Raw genomic sequence first — 15,286 nt, 5'->3', positions numbered from 1 at the left:
AATGGAGTTGCTCAAATGAGGACCTCAAAAAATCCACTCCAATCCTATGTTGTAAATTATGAGGACTGTCGGCTGCGCTCTGTTATGTTTTTCCTCACGAGGCTACACCTAATCTTTGAAAAACTTAATTCCAGTCACCTCAGCACCAAACTGTACAGAGTGAAGGCTACAGGAAGATCCTCAAAAAATCCACTCCGATCTAGACGGCTCACTAGTGAATCAGCTAGAATGGAGTTGCTCAAATGAGGACCTCAAAAAATCCACTCCAATACAATGTTGGAAATTATGAGGACTCTGTTGCTGCGCTCTGTTATGTTTCTCCCTGCAAAGCTCCGCTCACTCTTTGAAAAACTCGATTCCCGTCACCTCAGCACCAAACTGTACAGTTTGGAGGCTACAGGGATATCCTCAAAATACCCACTCCGATCTAGACGGCTCTCTAGTGAATCAGCTAGAATGGAGTTGCTAAAATGAGGTCCTCAAAAAATCCACTCCGATCTAGACGGCTCACTAGTGAATCAGCTAGAATGGAGTTGCTCAAATGAGGACCTCAAAAAATCCACTCCAATCCTATGTTGTAAATTATGAGGACTGTCGGCTGCGCTCTGTTATGTTTTTCCTCACGAGGCTACACCTAATCTTTGAAAAACTTAATTCCAGTCACCTCAGCACCAAACTGTACAGAGTGAAGGCTACAGGAAGATCCTCAAAAAATCCACACCGATCTAGACGGCTCTCTAGTGAATCAGCTAGAATGGAGTTGCTAAAATGAGGTCCTCAAAAAATCCACTCCAATACAATGTTGTAAATTATGAGGACTCTGTTGCTGTGCTCTGTTATGTTTCTCCCTGCAAAGCTCCGCTCACTCTTTGAAAAACTTGATTCCCGTCACCTCAGCACCAAACTGTACATAGTGAAGGCTACAGGAAGATCCTCAAAAAATCCACTGCGATCTATACGGCTCACTAGTGAATCAGCTAGAATGGAGTTGCTAAAATGAGGTCCTCAAAAAATCCACTCCGATCTAGATGGCTCACTAGTGAATCAGCTAGAATGGAGTTGCTCAAATGAGGACCTCAAAAAATCCACTCCAATCCTATGTTGTAAATTATGAGGACTGTCGGCTGCGCTCTGTTATGTTTTTCCTCACGAGGCTACACCTAATCTTTGAAAAACTCAATTTCAGTCACCTCAGCACCAAACTGTACAGAGTGAAGGCTACAGGAAGATCCTCAAAAAATCCACTCCGATCTAGACGGCTCACTAGTGAATCAGCTAGAATGGAGTTGCTCAAATGAGGACCTCAAAAAATCCACTCCAATACAATGTTGGAAATTATGAGGACTCTGTTGCTGCGCTCTGTTATGTTTCTCCCTGCAAAGCTCCGCTCACTCTTTGAAAAACTCGATTCCCGTCACCTCAGCACCAAACTGTACAGTTTGGAGGCTACAGGGATATCCTCAAAATACCCACTCCGATCTAGACGGCTCTCTAGTGAATCAGCTAGAATGGAGTTGCTAAAATGAGGTCCTCAAAAAATCCACTCCGATCTAGACGGCTCACTAGTGAATCAGCTAGAATGGAGTTGCTCAAATGAGGACCTCAAAAAATCCACTCCAATCCTATGTTGTAAATTATGAGGACTGTCGGCTGCACTCTGTTATGTTTTTCCTCACGAGGCTACACCTAATCTTTGAAAAACTCAATTTCAGTCACCTCAGCACCAAACTGTACAGAGTGAAGGCTACAGGAAGATCCTCAAAAAATCCACTCCGATCTAGACGGCTCACTAGTGAATCAGCTAGAATGGAGTTGCTCAAATGAGGACCTCAAAAAATCCACTCCAATACAATGTTGGAAATTATGAGGACTCTGTTGCTGCGCTCTGTTATGTTTCTCCCTGCAAAGCTCCGCTCACTCTTTGAAAAACTCGATTCCCGTCACCTCAGCACCAAACTGTACAGTTTGGAGGCTACAGGGATATCCTCAAAATACCCACTCCGATCTAGACGGCTCTCTAGTGAATCAGCTAGAATGGAGTTGCTAAAATGAGGTCCTCAAAAAATCCACTCCGATCTAGACGGCTTACTAGTGAATCAGCTAGAATGGAGTTGCTCAAATGAGGACCTCAAAAAATCCACTCCAATCCTATGTTGTAAATTATGAGGACTGTCGGCTGCGCTCTGTTATGTTTTTCCTCACGAGGCTACACCTAATCTTTGAAAAACTTAATTCCTGTCACCTCAGCACCAAACTGTACAGAGTGAAGGCTACAGGAAGATCCTCAAAAAATCCACACCGATCTAGACGGCTCTCTAGTGAATCAGCTAGAATGGAGTTGCTAAAATGAGGTCCTCAAAAAATCCACTCCAATACAATGTTGTAAATTATGAGGACTCTGTTGCTGTGCTCTGTTATGTTTCTCCCTGCAAAGCTCCGCTCACTCTTTGAAAAACTCGATTCCCGTCACCTCAGCACCAAACTGTACAGTTTGGAGGCTACAGGGATATCCTCAAAATACCCACTCCGATCTAGACGGCTCTCTAGTGAATCAGCTAGAATGGAGTTGCTAAAATGAGGTCCTCAAAAAATCCACTCCGATCTAGATGGCTCACTAGTGAATCAGCTAGAATGGAGTTGCTCAAATGAGGACCTCAAAAAATCCACTCCAATCCTATGTTGTAAATTATGAGGACTGTCGGCTGCGCTCTGTTATGTTTTTCCTCACGAGGCTACACCTAATCTTTGAAAAACTTAATTCCAGTCACCTCAGCACCAAACTGTACAGAGTGAAGGCTACAGGAAGATCCTCAAAAAATCCACACCGATCTAGACGGCTCTCTAGTGAATCAGCTAGAATGGAGTTGCTAAAATGAGGTCCTCAAAAAATCCACTCCAATACAATGTTGTAAATTATGAGGACTCTGTTGCTGTGCTCTGTTATGTTTCTCCCTGCAAAGCTCCGCTCACTCTTTGAAAAACTCGATTCCCGTCACCTCAGCACCAAACTGTACATAGTGAAGGCTACAGGAAGATCCTCAAAAAATCCACTCCGATCTATACGGCTCACTAGTGAATCAGCTAGAATGGAGTTGCTCAAATGAGGACCTCAAAAGATCCACTCCAATACAATGTTGTAAATTATGAGGACTCTGTTGCTGCGCTCTGTTATGTTTCTCCCTGCAAAGCTCCGCTCACTCTTTGAAAAACTCGATTCCCGTCACCTCAGCACCAAACTGTACAGTTTGGAGGCTACAGGGATATCCTCAAAATACCCACTCCGATCTAGACGGCTCTCTAGTGAATCAGCTAGAATGGAGTTGCTAAAATGAGGTCCTCAAAAAATCCACTCCGATCTAGACGGCTCACTAGTGAATCAGCTAGAATGGAGTTGCTCAAATGAGGACCTCAAAAAATCCACTCCAATCCTATGTTGTAAATTATGAGGACTGTCGGCTGCACTCTGTTATGTTTTTCCTCACGAGGCTACACCTAATCTTTGAAAAACTCAATTTCAGTCACCTCAGCACCAAACTGTACAGAGTGAAGGCTACAGGAAATCCTCAAAAAATCCACTCCGATCTAGACGGCTCACTAGTGAATCAGCTAGAATGGAGCTGCTAAAATGAGGTCCTCAAAAAATCCACTCCAATACAATGTTGTAAATTATGAGCACTCTTTCGCTGCGCTCTGTTATGTTATTCCCCGCGTAAAACTGAACGATCAGCGCTGTGTGTGATTATTTATATTATAAAAAGCGATAATAAAATGCAAGTTTGATTAATCATGAAAAAAATAAAATTTTGCCCTTTGGAAATACGTAATAAATATAACAGTTTCAGCAAGTACCTAAAAAATAAAAACATGAAATCATTAGAATTATAAAGCTGATATATATCTACAATGTGTGTACATTCCAATTCCACTACATTGCAGACTATGAGGATCCGGGAATCTGCTCCATTCTGGACATTGGAGGTGATTTTTTGAGGAACATCACTGTAGAAACTGAACTGTCTAGAATGGAGAAGCTGCAGAGAGATCATCAAAAGATCAACTCCGATCCAGTCACCTCACCAGTGAATCAGCTAGAGTGGAGTTGCTAAAATGAGGTCCTCAAAAACATGTCACTACAGTGAGGCCTCAAAAATTCAACTCCGATCTAGTCACCTCACCAGTGAACCGTCTAGAGTGGAGTTGCTGGAATGAGGACCACAAAATATCCACTCCGATCTAGTCACTTCAGTAGTGAGCCGTCTAGAGTGGAGTTGATAAAATGAGGCCTCAAAAAATCAACTCCGATTTAGACGGCTCACTGGTGAATCAGCTAGAATGGAGTTGATTGTTTGAGGACCACAAAAAATCAACTCCAAACTAGACGCAACCGTCCTGGATGGGCGCAGCCATGTTTGATCCCTGCAGGATCACGTGACTTAATCAGCGCTCTTCACTGCGCATGCTCCCCGCATACCTGCCTAGTCGGAGCATGCGCTGTGTGAGCTTGGACCACGGGGCGAGGCTTAGTATGGTAATCTTCTGTCTGTTGTGGTGACACCGGAGTCCGGTGAACGACGGTAACGGATCCCTGAACACCAGAAAACCGGAGCCATGAGGGCCGTACCCACCTGGGTGGACAAGGTCCATGACCGCGACAAGGTGGAGCAGTGGTAAGGAGGCCTCGGGCGCTGCGGAGGAGCTGTAACTGCTTAGAAACCTGTGGCTTCAGATGTAAAAGTGCATAGCAACCGAGAGCTGAGGGTGCAAGTGTGCATAGCAACCAGATATGGAAGACTCAAAGCTGCATTCAGAGGGCTCAGAACTGCATAGCAACCAGGTACAGAGGGCTCAGAGCTGCATAGTAACCAGGTACAGAGGGCCCAGAGCTGCATAGTAACCAGGTACAGAGGGCCCAGAGCTGCATAGTAACCAGGTACAGAGGGCTCAGAGCTGCATAGCAACCAGGTACAGAGGGCTCAGAGCTGCATAGTAACCAGGTACAGAGGGCCCAGAGCTGCATAGTAACCAGGTACAGAGGGCTCAGAGCTGCATAGTAACCAGGTACAGAGGGCTCAGAGCTGCATATCAACCAGGTACAGAGGGCTCAGAGCTGCATAGCAACCAGGTACAGAGGGCTCAGAGCTGCATAGCAACCAGGTACAGAGGGCTCAGAGCTGCATAGCAACCAGGTACAGAGGGCTGAGAGCTGCATAGCAACCAGGTACAGAGGGCCCAGAGCTGCATAGTAACCAGGTACAGAGGGCCCAGAGCTGCATAGTAACCAGGTACAGAGGGCTCAGAGCTGCATAGCAACCAGGTACAGAGGGCTCAGAGCTGCATAGCAACCAGGTACAGAGGGCTCAGAGCTGCATAGCAACCAGGTACAGAGGGCTCAGAGCTGCATAGCTACCAGGTACAGAGGGCTCAGAGCTGCATAGCAACCAGGTACAGAGGGCTCAGAGCTGCGTAGCAACCAGGTACAGAGGGCCCAGAGCTGCATAGTTACCAGGTACAGAGGGCCCAGAGCTGCATAGACCAGGTACAGAGGGCCCAGAGCTGCATAGTAACCAGGTACAGAGGGCCCAGAGCTGCATAGTAACCAGGTACAGAGGGCTCAGAGCTGCATAGTAACCAGGTACAGAGGGCCCAGAGCTGCATAGTAACCAGGTACAGAGGGCCCAGAGCTGCATAGCAACCAGATACAGAGGGCTCAGAGCTGCATAGCGACCAGGTACAGAGGGCTCAGAGCTGCATAGCGACCAGGTACTGAGGGCTCAGAGCTGCATAGCAACCAGGTACAGAGGGCTCAGAGCTGCGTAGCAATCAGGTACAGAGGGCTCAGAGCTGCATAGCAACCAGGTACAGAGGGCTCAGAGCTGCATAGCAACCAGGTACAGAGGGCTCAGAGCTGCATATGACCAGGTACAGAGGGCTCAGAGCTGCATAGCGACCAGGTACAGAGGGCTCAGAGCTGCATAGCGACCAGGTACAGAGGGCCCAGAGCTGCATAGCAACCAGGTACAGAGGGCTCAGAGCTGCATAGCGACCAGGTACAGAGGGCCCAGAGCTGCATAGCAACCAGGTACAGAGGGCTCAGAGCTGCGTAGCAACCAGGTACAGAGGGCCCAGAGCTGCATAGCAACCAGGTACAGAGGGCTCAGAGCTGCATAGCGACCAGGTACAGAGGGCTCAGAGCTGCATAGCGACCAGGTACTGAGGGCTCAGAGCTGCATAGCAACCAGGTACAGAGGGCTCAGAGCTGCATAGTAACCAGGTACAGAGGGCTCAGAGCTGCATAGCAACCAGGTACAGAGGGCTCAGAGCTGCGTAGTAACCAGGTACAGAGGGCCCAGAGCTGCATAGCAACCAGGTACAGAGGGCTCAGAGCTGCATAGCAACCAGGTACAGAGGGCTCAGAGCTGCATAGCAACCAGGTGCAGAGGGCTAAGATCTGCATAGCAACCAGGTACAGAGGGCTGAGAGCTGCATAGCAACCAGGTACAGAGGGCTCAGAGCTGCGTAGGAACCAGGTACAGAGGGCTCAGAGCTGCGTAGCACCGAGGTACAGAGGGCTCAGCTGTGTAGCAATCAGGTGCAGAGGGCCCAGAGCTTAATAGCAACCAGGTACAGAGGGCTCAGAGCTGCATAGCAACCAGGTACAGAGGGCTCAGAGCTGCGTAGGAACCAGGTACAGAGGGCTCAGAGCTGCGTAGGAACCAGGTACAGAGGGCTCAGAGCTGCGTAGGAACCAGGTACAGAGGGCTCAGAGCTGAGTAGGAACCAGGTACAGAGGGCTCAGCTGCATAGCAAGCCGGTATGGAGGGCCCAGAGCTGCATAGTAACCAGGTATGGAGGGCTCAGAGCTGCATAGTAGCCAGGTATGGAGAGCTCAGAGCTGCATAGCAACCAGGTACAGATGGCTCAGAGCTGCGTAGCAACCAGGTACAGATGGCTCAGAGCTGCGTAGCAATCAGGTACAGAGGGCTCAGAGCTGCATAGCAACCAGGTACAGAGGGCTCAGAGCTGCATAGCAACCAGGTACAGAGGGCTCAGAGGTGCATATGACCAGGTACAGAGGGCTCAGAGCTGCATAGCGACCAGGTACTAAGGGCTCAGAGCTGCATAGTGACCAGGTACAGAGGGCCCAGAGCTGCATAGCAACCAAGTGCAGAGGGCTCAGAGCTGCATAGCAACCAGGTACAGAGGGCTCAGAGCTGCATAGCAACCAGGTACAGAGGGCTCAGAGCTGCATAGCAACCAGGTACAGAGGGCTCAGAGCTGCGTAGTAACCAGGTACAGAGGGCCCAGAGCTGCATAGCAACCAGGTACAGAGGGCTCAGAGCTGCATAGCAACCAGGTACAGAGGGCTCAGAGCTGCATAGCAACCAGGTGCAGAGGGCTCAGATCTGCATAGCAACCAGGTACAGAGGGCTGAGAGCTGCATAGCAACCAGGTACAGAGGGCTCAGAGCTGCGTAGGAACCAGGCACAGAGGGCTCAGAGCTGCGTAGCAACCAGGTACAGAGGGCTCAGCTGTGTAGCAATCAGGTGCAGAGGGCCCAGAGCTTAATAGCAACCAGGTACAGACGGCTCAGAGCTGCATAGCAACCAGGTACAGAGGGCTCAGAGCTGCGTAGGAACCAGGTGCAGAGGGCTCAGAGCTGCGTAGGAACCAGGTACAGAGGGCTCAGAGCTGCGTAGGAACCAGGTACAGAGGGCTCAGAGCTGAGTAGGAACCAGGTACAGAGGGCTCAGCTGCATAGCAACCCGGTATGGAGGGCCCAGAGCTGCATAGTAACCAGGTGCAGAGGGCTCAGAGCTGCATAGCACCAGGTACAGAGGGTCCAGCTGTGTAGCAATCAGGTGCCGAGGGCTCAGAGCTGCGTAGGAACCAGGTGCAGAGAGCCCAGAGCTTAGTAGGTACCAGGTACAGAGGGCTCAGCTGCATAGCAGCCAGGTACAGAGGGCTCAGAGCTGAATAGCGATCAGGTACGGGGGGGCCAGAGCTGCATAGTAACTTGGTATGGAGGGCTCAGAGCTGCGTAGTAGCCAGGTATGGAGAGCTCAGAGCTGCGTAGGAACCAGGTACAGAGGGCTCAGAGCTGCGTAGCAACCAGGTACAGAGGGCTCAGAGCTGCGTAGCGACCAGGTACAGAGGGCTCAGAGCTGCATAGCAACGAGGTACAGAGTGGTCAGAGCTGCGTAGCAACCAGGTACAGAGGGCTCAGAGCTGCATAGCAACAAAGTACAGAGGGTTCAGAGCTGCGTAGCAACCAGGTACAGTGGGCTCAGAGTTGCAAAGCAACAAGGTACAGAGGGCTTAGAGCTGCGTAGTAACCTGGTACAGAGGGCTCAGAGCTGCGTAGAAACCAGGTACATAGGCCTCAGAGCTGGGTAGCAACCAGGTACGGAGGGCTCAGAGCTGCGTAGCAACCAGTTACAGAGGGCTCAGAGCTCGTATTAACCAGGTACAGAGAGCTCAGAACTGCGTAGCATCCAGTTACAGAGGGCTCAGAGCTGCGTAGTAACCAGGTACGGAGGGCTCAGAGCTGCGTAGCAACCTGGTGCTGAGGGCTCAGCTGCGTAGCAACCAGGTGCCGAGGGCTCAGAGCTGCATAGCAACCAGGTACGGAGGGCTCAGAGCTGCGTAGTAACCAGGTACGGAGGGCTTAGCTGCGTGGCAACCAGTTACAGAGGGCTCAGTGCTGCGTAGTAACCAGGTACAGAGGGCTCAGCTGCGTAGCAACCAGGTACAGAGGGCTCAGAGCTGCGTAGCAACCAGGTACAGAGAGCTCAGAGCTGCGTAGCAACCAGGTACAGAGGGCTCAGCTGCATAGCAACCAGGTGCCGAGAGCCCAGAGCTTCATAACGACCAGGTACAGTTGGCTCAGAGCTGCGTTGGAACCAGGTACAGAGAGCCCAGAGCTGAGTAGGTACCAGGTACAGAGGGTCTAGCTGTGTAGCAACCAGGTGCCGAGGGCTCAGAGCTGCATAGCAACCAGGTACAGTTGGCTCAGAGCTGAGTAAGTACCAGGTACTGAGGGCTCAGCTGCATAGTAACCAGGTGCAGAGGGCTCAGAGCTGCATAGTACCAGGTACAGAGGGTCCAGCTGTGTAACAATCAGGTGCCGAGGGCCCAGAGCTTCATAACGACCAGGTACAGAGGGCTCAGAGCTGCATAGCTATCAGGTACGGAGGGGCCAGAGCTGCATAGTAACCAGGTATGGAGGGCTCAGAGCTGCGTAGTAGCCAGGTATGGAGAGCTCAGAGCTGCCTAGCAACCAGGTACAGAGGGCTCAGAGCTGCATAGCAACCAGGTACAGAGGGCTCAGAGCTGCATAGCAACCAGGTACGGAGGGCTCAGAGCTGCATAGTAACCAGGTACGGAGGGCTCAGAGCTGCATAGCAACCAGGTACGGAGGGCTCAGAGCTGCATAGCAACCAGGTACGGAGGGCCCAGAGCTGCATAGTAACCAGGTATGGAGGGCTCAGCTGCATAGTAACCAGGTATGGAGGGCTCAGAGCTGCGTAGTAGCCAGGTATGGAGAGCTCAGAGCTGTGTAGCAACCAGGTACAGAGGGCCCAGAGCTGCATAGTAACCAGGTACGGAGGGACCAGAGCTGCATAGTAACCAGGTATGGAGGGCTCAGAGCTGCATAGTAGCCAGGTATGGAGAGCTCAGAGCTGTGTAGCAACCAGGTACAGAGGGCTCAGAGCTGCATAGCAACCAGGTACAGAGGGCTCAGCTGCGTAGCAACCAGGTACAGAGGGCTCAGAGCTGCATAGCAACCAGGTACAGAGGGCTCAGAGCTGCATAGCAACCAGGTACAGAGGGCTCAGAGCTGCGTAGCAACCAGGTACAGAGAGCCCAGAGCTGAGTAGCAACCAGGTACAGAGGGCTCAGCTGCATAGCAGCCAGGTACAGAGGGCCCAGAGCTGAATAGCAATCAGGTACGGGGGGGCCAGAGCTGCATAGTAACCTTGTATGGAGGGCTCAGAGCTGCGTAGTAGCCAGGTACGGAGAGCTCAGAGCTGCGTAGGAACCAGGTACAGAGGGCTCAGAGCTGCGTAGTAACCAGGTACAGAGGGCTCAGAGCTGCATAGCGACCAGGTACAGAGGGCTCAGAGCTGCATAGCAACGAGGTACAGAGTGGTCAGAGCTGCGTAGCAACCAGGTACAGAGGGCTCAGCGCTGCATAGCAGCAAGGTACAGAGGGTTCAGAGCTGCGTAGTAACCAGGTACAGTGGGCTCAGAGTTGCATAGCAACAAGGTACAGAGGGCTTAGAGCTGCGTAGTAACCTGGTACAGAGGGCTCAGAGCTGCGTAGCAACCAGGTACATAGGCCTCAGAGCTGGGTAGCAACCAGGTACAGAGGGCTCAGAGCTGCGTAGAAACCAGTTACAGAGGGCTCAGAGCTCGTATTAACCAGGTACAGAGAGCTCAGAGCTGCGTAGCATCCAGTTACAGAGGGCTCAGAGCTGCGTAGTAACCAGGTACAGAGAGCTCAGAGCTGCGTAGCATCCAGTTACAGAGGGTTCAGAGCTGCCTAGTAACCAGGTACAGAGGGCTCAGCTGCGTAGCAACCTGGTGCTGAGGGCTCAGCTGCGTAGCAACCAGGTGCCGAGGGCTCAGCTGCATAGCAACCAGGTACGGAGGGCTCAGAGCTGCGTAGTAACCAGGTACGGAGGGCTTAGCTGCGTAGCAACCAGTTACAGAGGGCTCAGTGCTGCGTAGTAACCAGGTACAGAGGGCTCAGCTGCGTAGCAACCAGGTACAGAGGGCTCAGAGCTGCTTAGCAACCAGGTACAGAGGGCTCAGAGCTGCGTAGCAACCAGGTACAGAGGGCTCAGAGCTGCATAGCAACCAGGTGCCGAGGGCCCAGAGCTTCATAACGACCAGGTATAGTTGGCTCAGAGCTGCGTAGGAACCAGGTACAGAGAGCCCAGAGCTGAGTAGGTACCAGGTACAGAGGGTCCAGCTGTGTAGCAACCAGGTGCCGAGGGCTCAGAGCTGCATAGAAACCAGGTACAGTTGGCTCAGAGCTGCGTAGGAACCAGGTACAGAGGGCTCAGCTGCATAGCAACCAGGTACAGTTGGCTCAGAGCTGCGTAGTAACCAGGTACAGAGGGCTCAGAGCTGCATAGCAACCAGGTACAGAGGGCTCAGAGCTGCATAGCAACCAAGTACGGAGGGCTCAAAGCTGCATAGCAACCAGGTACGGAGGGCTTAGAGCTGCATAGCAACCAGGTACGGAGGGCTCAGAGCTGCATAGCAACCAGGTACGGAGGGTCCAGAGCTGCTTAGTAACCAGGTATGGAGGGCTCAGCTGCATAGTAACCAGGTATGGAGGGCTCAGAGCTGCGTAGTAGCCAGGTATGGAGAGCTCAGAGCTGTGTAGCAACCAGGTACAGAGGGCCCAGAGCTGCATAATAACCAGGTACGGAGGGCCCAGAGCTGCATAGTAACCAGGTATGGAGGGCTCAGAGCTGCATAGTAGCCAGGTGTGGAGAGCTCAGAGCTGTGTAGCAACCAGGTACAGAGGGCTCAGAGCTGCGTAGCAACCAGGTACAGAGGGCTCAGAGCTGTGTAGCAACCAGGTACAGAGGGCTCAGAGCTGCATAGTAACCAGGTACAGAGGGCTCAAAGCTGCGTAGCAATCAGGTACAGAGGGCTCAGAGCTGCGTAGTAACCAGGTATGGAGGGCTCAGAGCTGCATAGTAACCAGGTACAGAGGGCTCAGAGCTGCGTAGTAACCAGGTATGGAGGGCTCAGAGCTGCATAGTAACCAGGTACAGAGGGCTCAGAGCTGCGTAGTAACCAGGTATGGAGTGCTCAGAGCTGCGTACTAACCAGGTACAGAGGGCTCAGAGCTGCATAGCAACCAGGTACAGAGGGCCCAGAGCTGCGTAGCAACCAGGTACAGAGGTCTCAGAGCTGCATAGCAACCAGGTACAGAGGGCCCAGAGCTGCGTAGCAACCAGGTACAGAGGGCTCAGAGCTGCATAGCAACCAGGTACAGAGGGCCCAGAGCTGCGTAGCAACCTGGTGCTGAGGGCTCAGCTGCGTAGCAACCTGGTGCTGAGGGCTCAGCTGCGTAGCAACCAGGTGCCGAGGGCTCAGCTGCATAGCAACCAGGTACGGAGGGCTCAGAGCTGCGTAGTAACCAGGTACGGAGGGCTTAGCTGCGTAGCAACCAGTTACAGAGGGCTCAGTGCTGCGTAGTAACCAGGTACAGAGGGCTCAGCTGCGTAGCAACCAGGTACAGAGGGCTCAGAGCTGCTTAGCAACCAGGTACAGAGGGCTCAGAGCTGCGTAGCAACCAGGTACAGAGCGCTCAGAGCTGCATAGTAACCAGGTGCCGAGGGCCCAGAACTTCATAACGACCAGGTATAGTTGGCTCAGAGCTGCGTAGGAACCAGGTACAGAGAGCCCAGAGCTGAGTAGGTACCAGGTACAGAGGGTCCAGCTGTGTAGCAACCAGGTGCCGAGGGCTCAGAGCTGCATAGAAACCAGGTACAGTTGGCTCAGAGCTGCGTAGGAACCAGGTACAGAGGGCTCAGCTGCATAGCAACCAGGTACAGTTGGCTCAGAGCTGCGTAGTAACCAGGTACAGAGGGCTCAGAGCTGCATAGCAACCAGGTACAGAGGGCTCAGAGCTGCATAGCAACCAAGTACGGAGGGCTCAGAGCTGCATAGCAACCAGGTACGGAGGGCTCAGAGCTGCATAGCAACCAGGTACGGAGGGCTCAGAGCTGCATAGCAACCAGGTACGGAGGGCCCAGAGCTGCTTAGTAACCAGGTATGGAGGGCTCAGCTGCATAGTAACCAGGTATGGAGGGCTCAGAGCTGCGTAGTAGCCAGGTATGGAGAGCTCAGAGCTGTGTAGCAACCAGGTACAGAGGGCCCAGAGCTGCATAATAACCAGGTACGGAGGGCCCAGAGCTGCATAGTAACCAGGTATGGAGGGCTCAGAGCTGCATAGTAGCCAGGTATGGAGAGCTCAGAGCTGTGTAGCAACCAGGTACAGAGGGCTCAGAGCTGCGTAGCAACCAGGTACAGAGGGCTCAGAGCTGTGTAGCAACCAGGTACAGAGGGCTCAGAGCTGCATAGTAACCAGGTACAGAGGGCTCAGAGCTGCGTAGCAATCAGGTACAGAGGGCTCAGAGCTGCGTAGTAACCAGGTATGGAGGGCTCAGAGCTGCATAGTAACCAGGTACAGAGGGCTCAGAGCTGCGTAGTAACCAGGTATGGAGGGCTCAAAGCTGCATAGTAACCAGGTACAGAGGGCTCAGAGCTGCGTAGTAACCAGGTATGGAGGGCTCAGAGCTGCGTACTAACCAGGTACAGAGGGCTCAGAGCTGCATAGCAACCAGGTACAGAGGGCCCAGAGCTGCGTAGCAACCAGGTACAGAGGTCTCAGAGCTGCATAGCAACCAGGTACAGAGGGCCCAGAGCTGCGTAGCAACCAGGTACAGAGGGCTCAGAGCTGCATAGCAACCAGGTACAGAGGGCCCAGAGCTGCGTAGCAACCAGGTACAGAGGGCTCAGAGCTGCGTTGGAACCAGGTACAGAGGGTCCAGCTGTGTAGCAATCAGGTACAGAGGGCTCAGAGCTGCTTAGTAACCAGGTATGGAGGGCTGAGCCGTGGAGCAGCCGGTTTCTGAGGTTCACATGTGCATAGCAATTGAGAGCTGAGGGTCTAAGGTGCATAACAACCAGAAACTGGATGCTCAGAGCTTCATAGCAACCATGTGGTTCAAAATTGTGTAGCAACCCCGTACCGAAGGTTTAAAGTAACATAACAAGTGGTTATTGGGGAAGGGGTCTGTCTGTAAGTGAATAGCAACTGGAACTGAGGGACTAAAAGTGTATAGCACCCAAAATCTAGAGACTCAGTGGCTCAAAAAGCCATGTACTGAGGGTCCAAAGTTGTGTAGCAACTGGTTATTGAGGTCCTTACGTGCATAGCAACTATGAGCTGAGGGTCTAAAATTGCAAAGAAAATTACAAACTTGGAGTTTAAAAGGGATCAGATTGGAGTTCAGTTAAAACTCAAACTAATTGTGTGGTCCTCTGAGATGTATCACACGTGAAGGGCTTAGATACCTCGGATTCATGTCTATAGAGATTATATTACATTGTGAGTGTTTTTAAAGGGCCGGTGTCCAGTCTTGTGTCAATAATGTGAAATCACTGCGGTAATTGTGTGTTTCTATTCTTCATGTCAAGAACTCTGCTATCATGCAACCCTGAGGCTGAAAACCTGTCTAGACCTAAGGGCTCTAATAGCTGAGGAGTTGGTAAAGATATCATTCATCAGGAGAAATCTTTTTCCTGGCCTGATAGCTTGTTACATTGTATCAGTCCGGAGAACCTTCTTTGTCTGAACTGGACACAGTTGTAACAAAATCGGCAGCTGCAAGAAGTTTTAGTTTAGTACATAGTTTCAGCCTCTAAAAGAATGTTTGTTTGTTTTTTTTCACTGAAAAGAAGCAGAGATCTTGAATTGAAGTATATTAGAAATTAGGAAAAAAGTTTTGTTACGCAAGGATTTAATTTCATTGATGTAAAACTAGTGGCCATGTCAGTAGTCCATGTGAACCGCTTCCACCCTGCCAGCATGCCCGGCGGCTCTTCTGATTAGTAGACCCGATGTGACACCATGTGCGCATCATGCCACAATGATGACGTTGTACCAGGGATCCCTGCGGGTAGGAGACTGTTCACAGGGCCCTGCTCCTGGCCATGGACCTAAGTACTGTTATAGAAAATGAATAAAAATGATGACAAGTAATGCGTCCTCTTATTTTCCAGTATTTATGACCTTGCATTTAAGCCTGACGGGACTCAGCTGATTGTGGCCGCAGGAAACAAAGTGTTGGTACGTAATGAGTGTACGATCCGATATATCCGTGGGGAACGTTCACACCAGGGCTGTGGAGTCAGTAAGCCAAACCTCCGACTCCAACTCCTCAACTTCCATGACACCGACTTCAACTCCGACTCCGACTCCCTTCATACACGGCTCATGTTTAAGTGATAAATTTACTGTAGCAGCTAAAAGTCCAGATCCTTAGATCAGGAATAGGACAGACATTTATAGGACATTTCATAACTTTCCCAAATTCTTATGAAAAAAAAATATTCCCCACAAACTGCAATGAACTACTGTACCCAATTTATTATATATTTTAGGAGTTGGAGTTGGTCCATTTTATACCGACTCTGATTCCAACTCCACCAAAATGGACACCGGCTCCACGACTCCGACTCCACAGCCCTAGTTCAC

At 51.3% G+C, this 15,286-nt stretch overlaps 2 protein-coding genes across 2 annotated transcripts in view; one reads left to right on the top strand and one right to left on the bottom strand.

The window, feature by feature from the left end:
- Positions 1–4,497, bottom strand: part of MBD4 (methyl-CpG binding domain 4, DNA glycosylase) — a 56,479-nt gene extending 51,982 nt beyond the window's left edge. Inside the window, exon 1 of the mRNA XM_073645009.1 lies at positions 4,388–4,497. Within this exon, the coding sequence (XP_073501110.1) occupies positions 4,388–4,407 (20 nt within the window). The 5' untranslated portion in view covers positions 4,408–4,497. The remainder of the gene's footprint in view (positions 1–4,387) is intronic.
- Positions 4,460–15,286, top strand: part of IFT122 (intraflagellar transport 122) — a 101,934-nt gene continuing 91,107 nt past the window's right edge. The window contains exons 1-2 of the mRNA XM_073645004.1: positions 4,460–4,667; positions 14,812–14,878. Coding sequence (XP_073501105.1) covers positions 4,609–4,667; positions 14,812–14,878 — 126 coding nt within the window. The 5' untranslated portion in view covers positions 4,460–4,608. The remainder of the gene's footprint in view (positions 4,668–14,811; positions 14,879–15,286) is intronic.

The sequence above is a fragment of the Phyllobates terribilis genome, unplaced genomic scaffold, assembly GCF_046119375.1.
Source record: "Phyllobates terribilis strain yellow unplaced genomic scaffold, ASM4611937v1 Scaffold_8__6_contigs__length_399053987, whole genome shotgun sequence".
Lineage (NCBI taxonomy): Eukaryota > Metazoa > Chordata > Amphibia > Anura > Dendrobatidae > Phyllobates > Phyllobates terribilis.
Note: the sequence above shows the minus strand (reverse complement) of the source record. Positions and strands in the feature narration are given on the sequence as shown.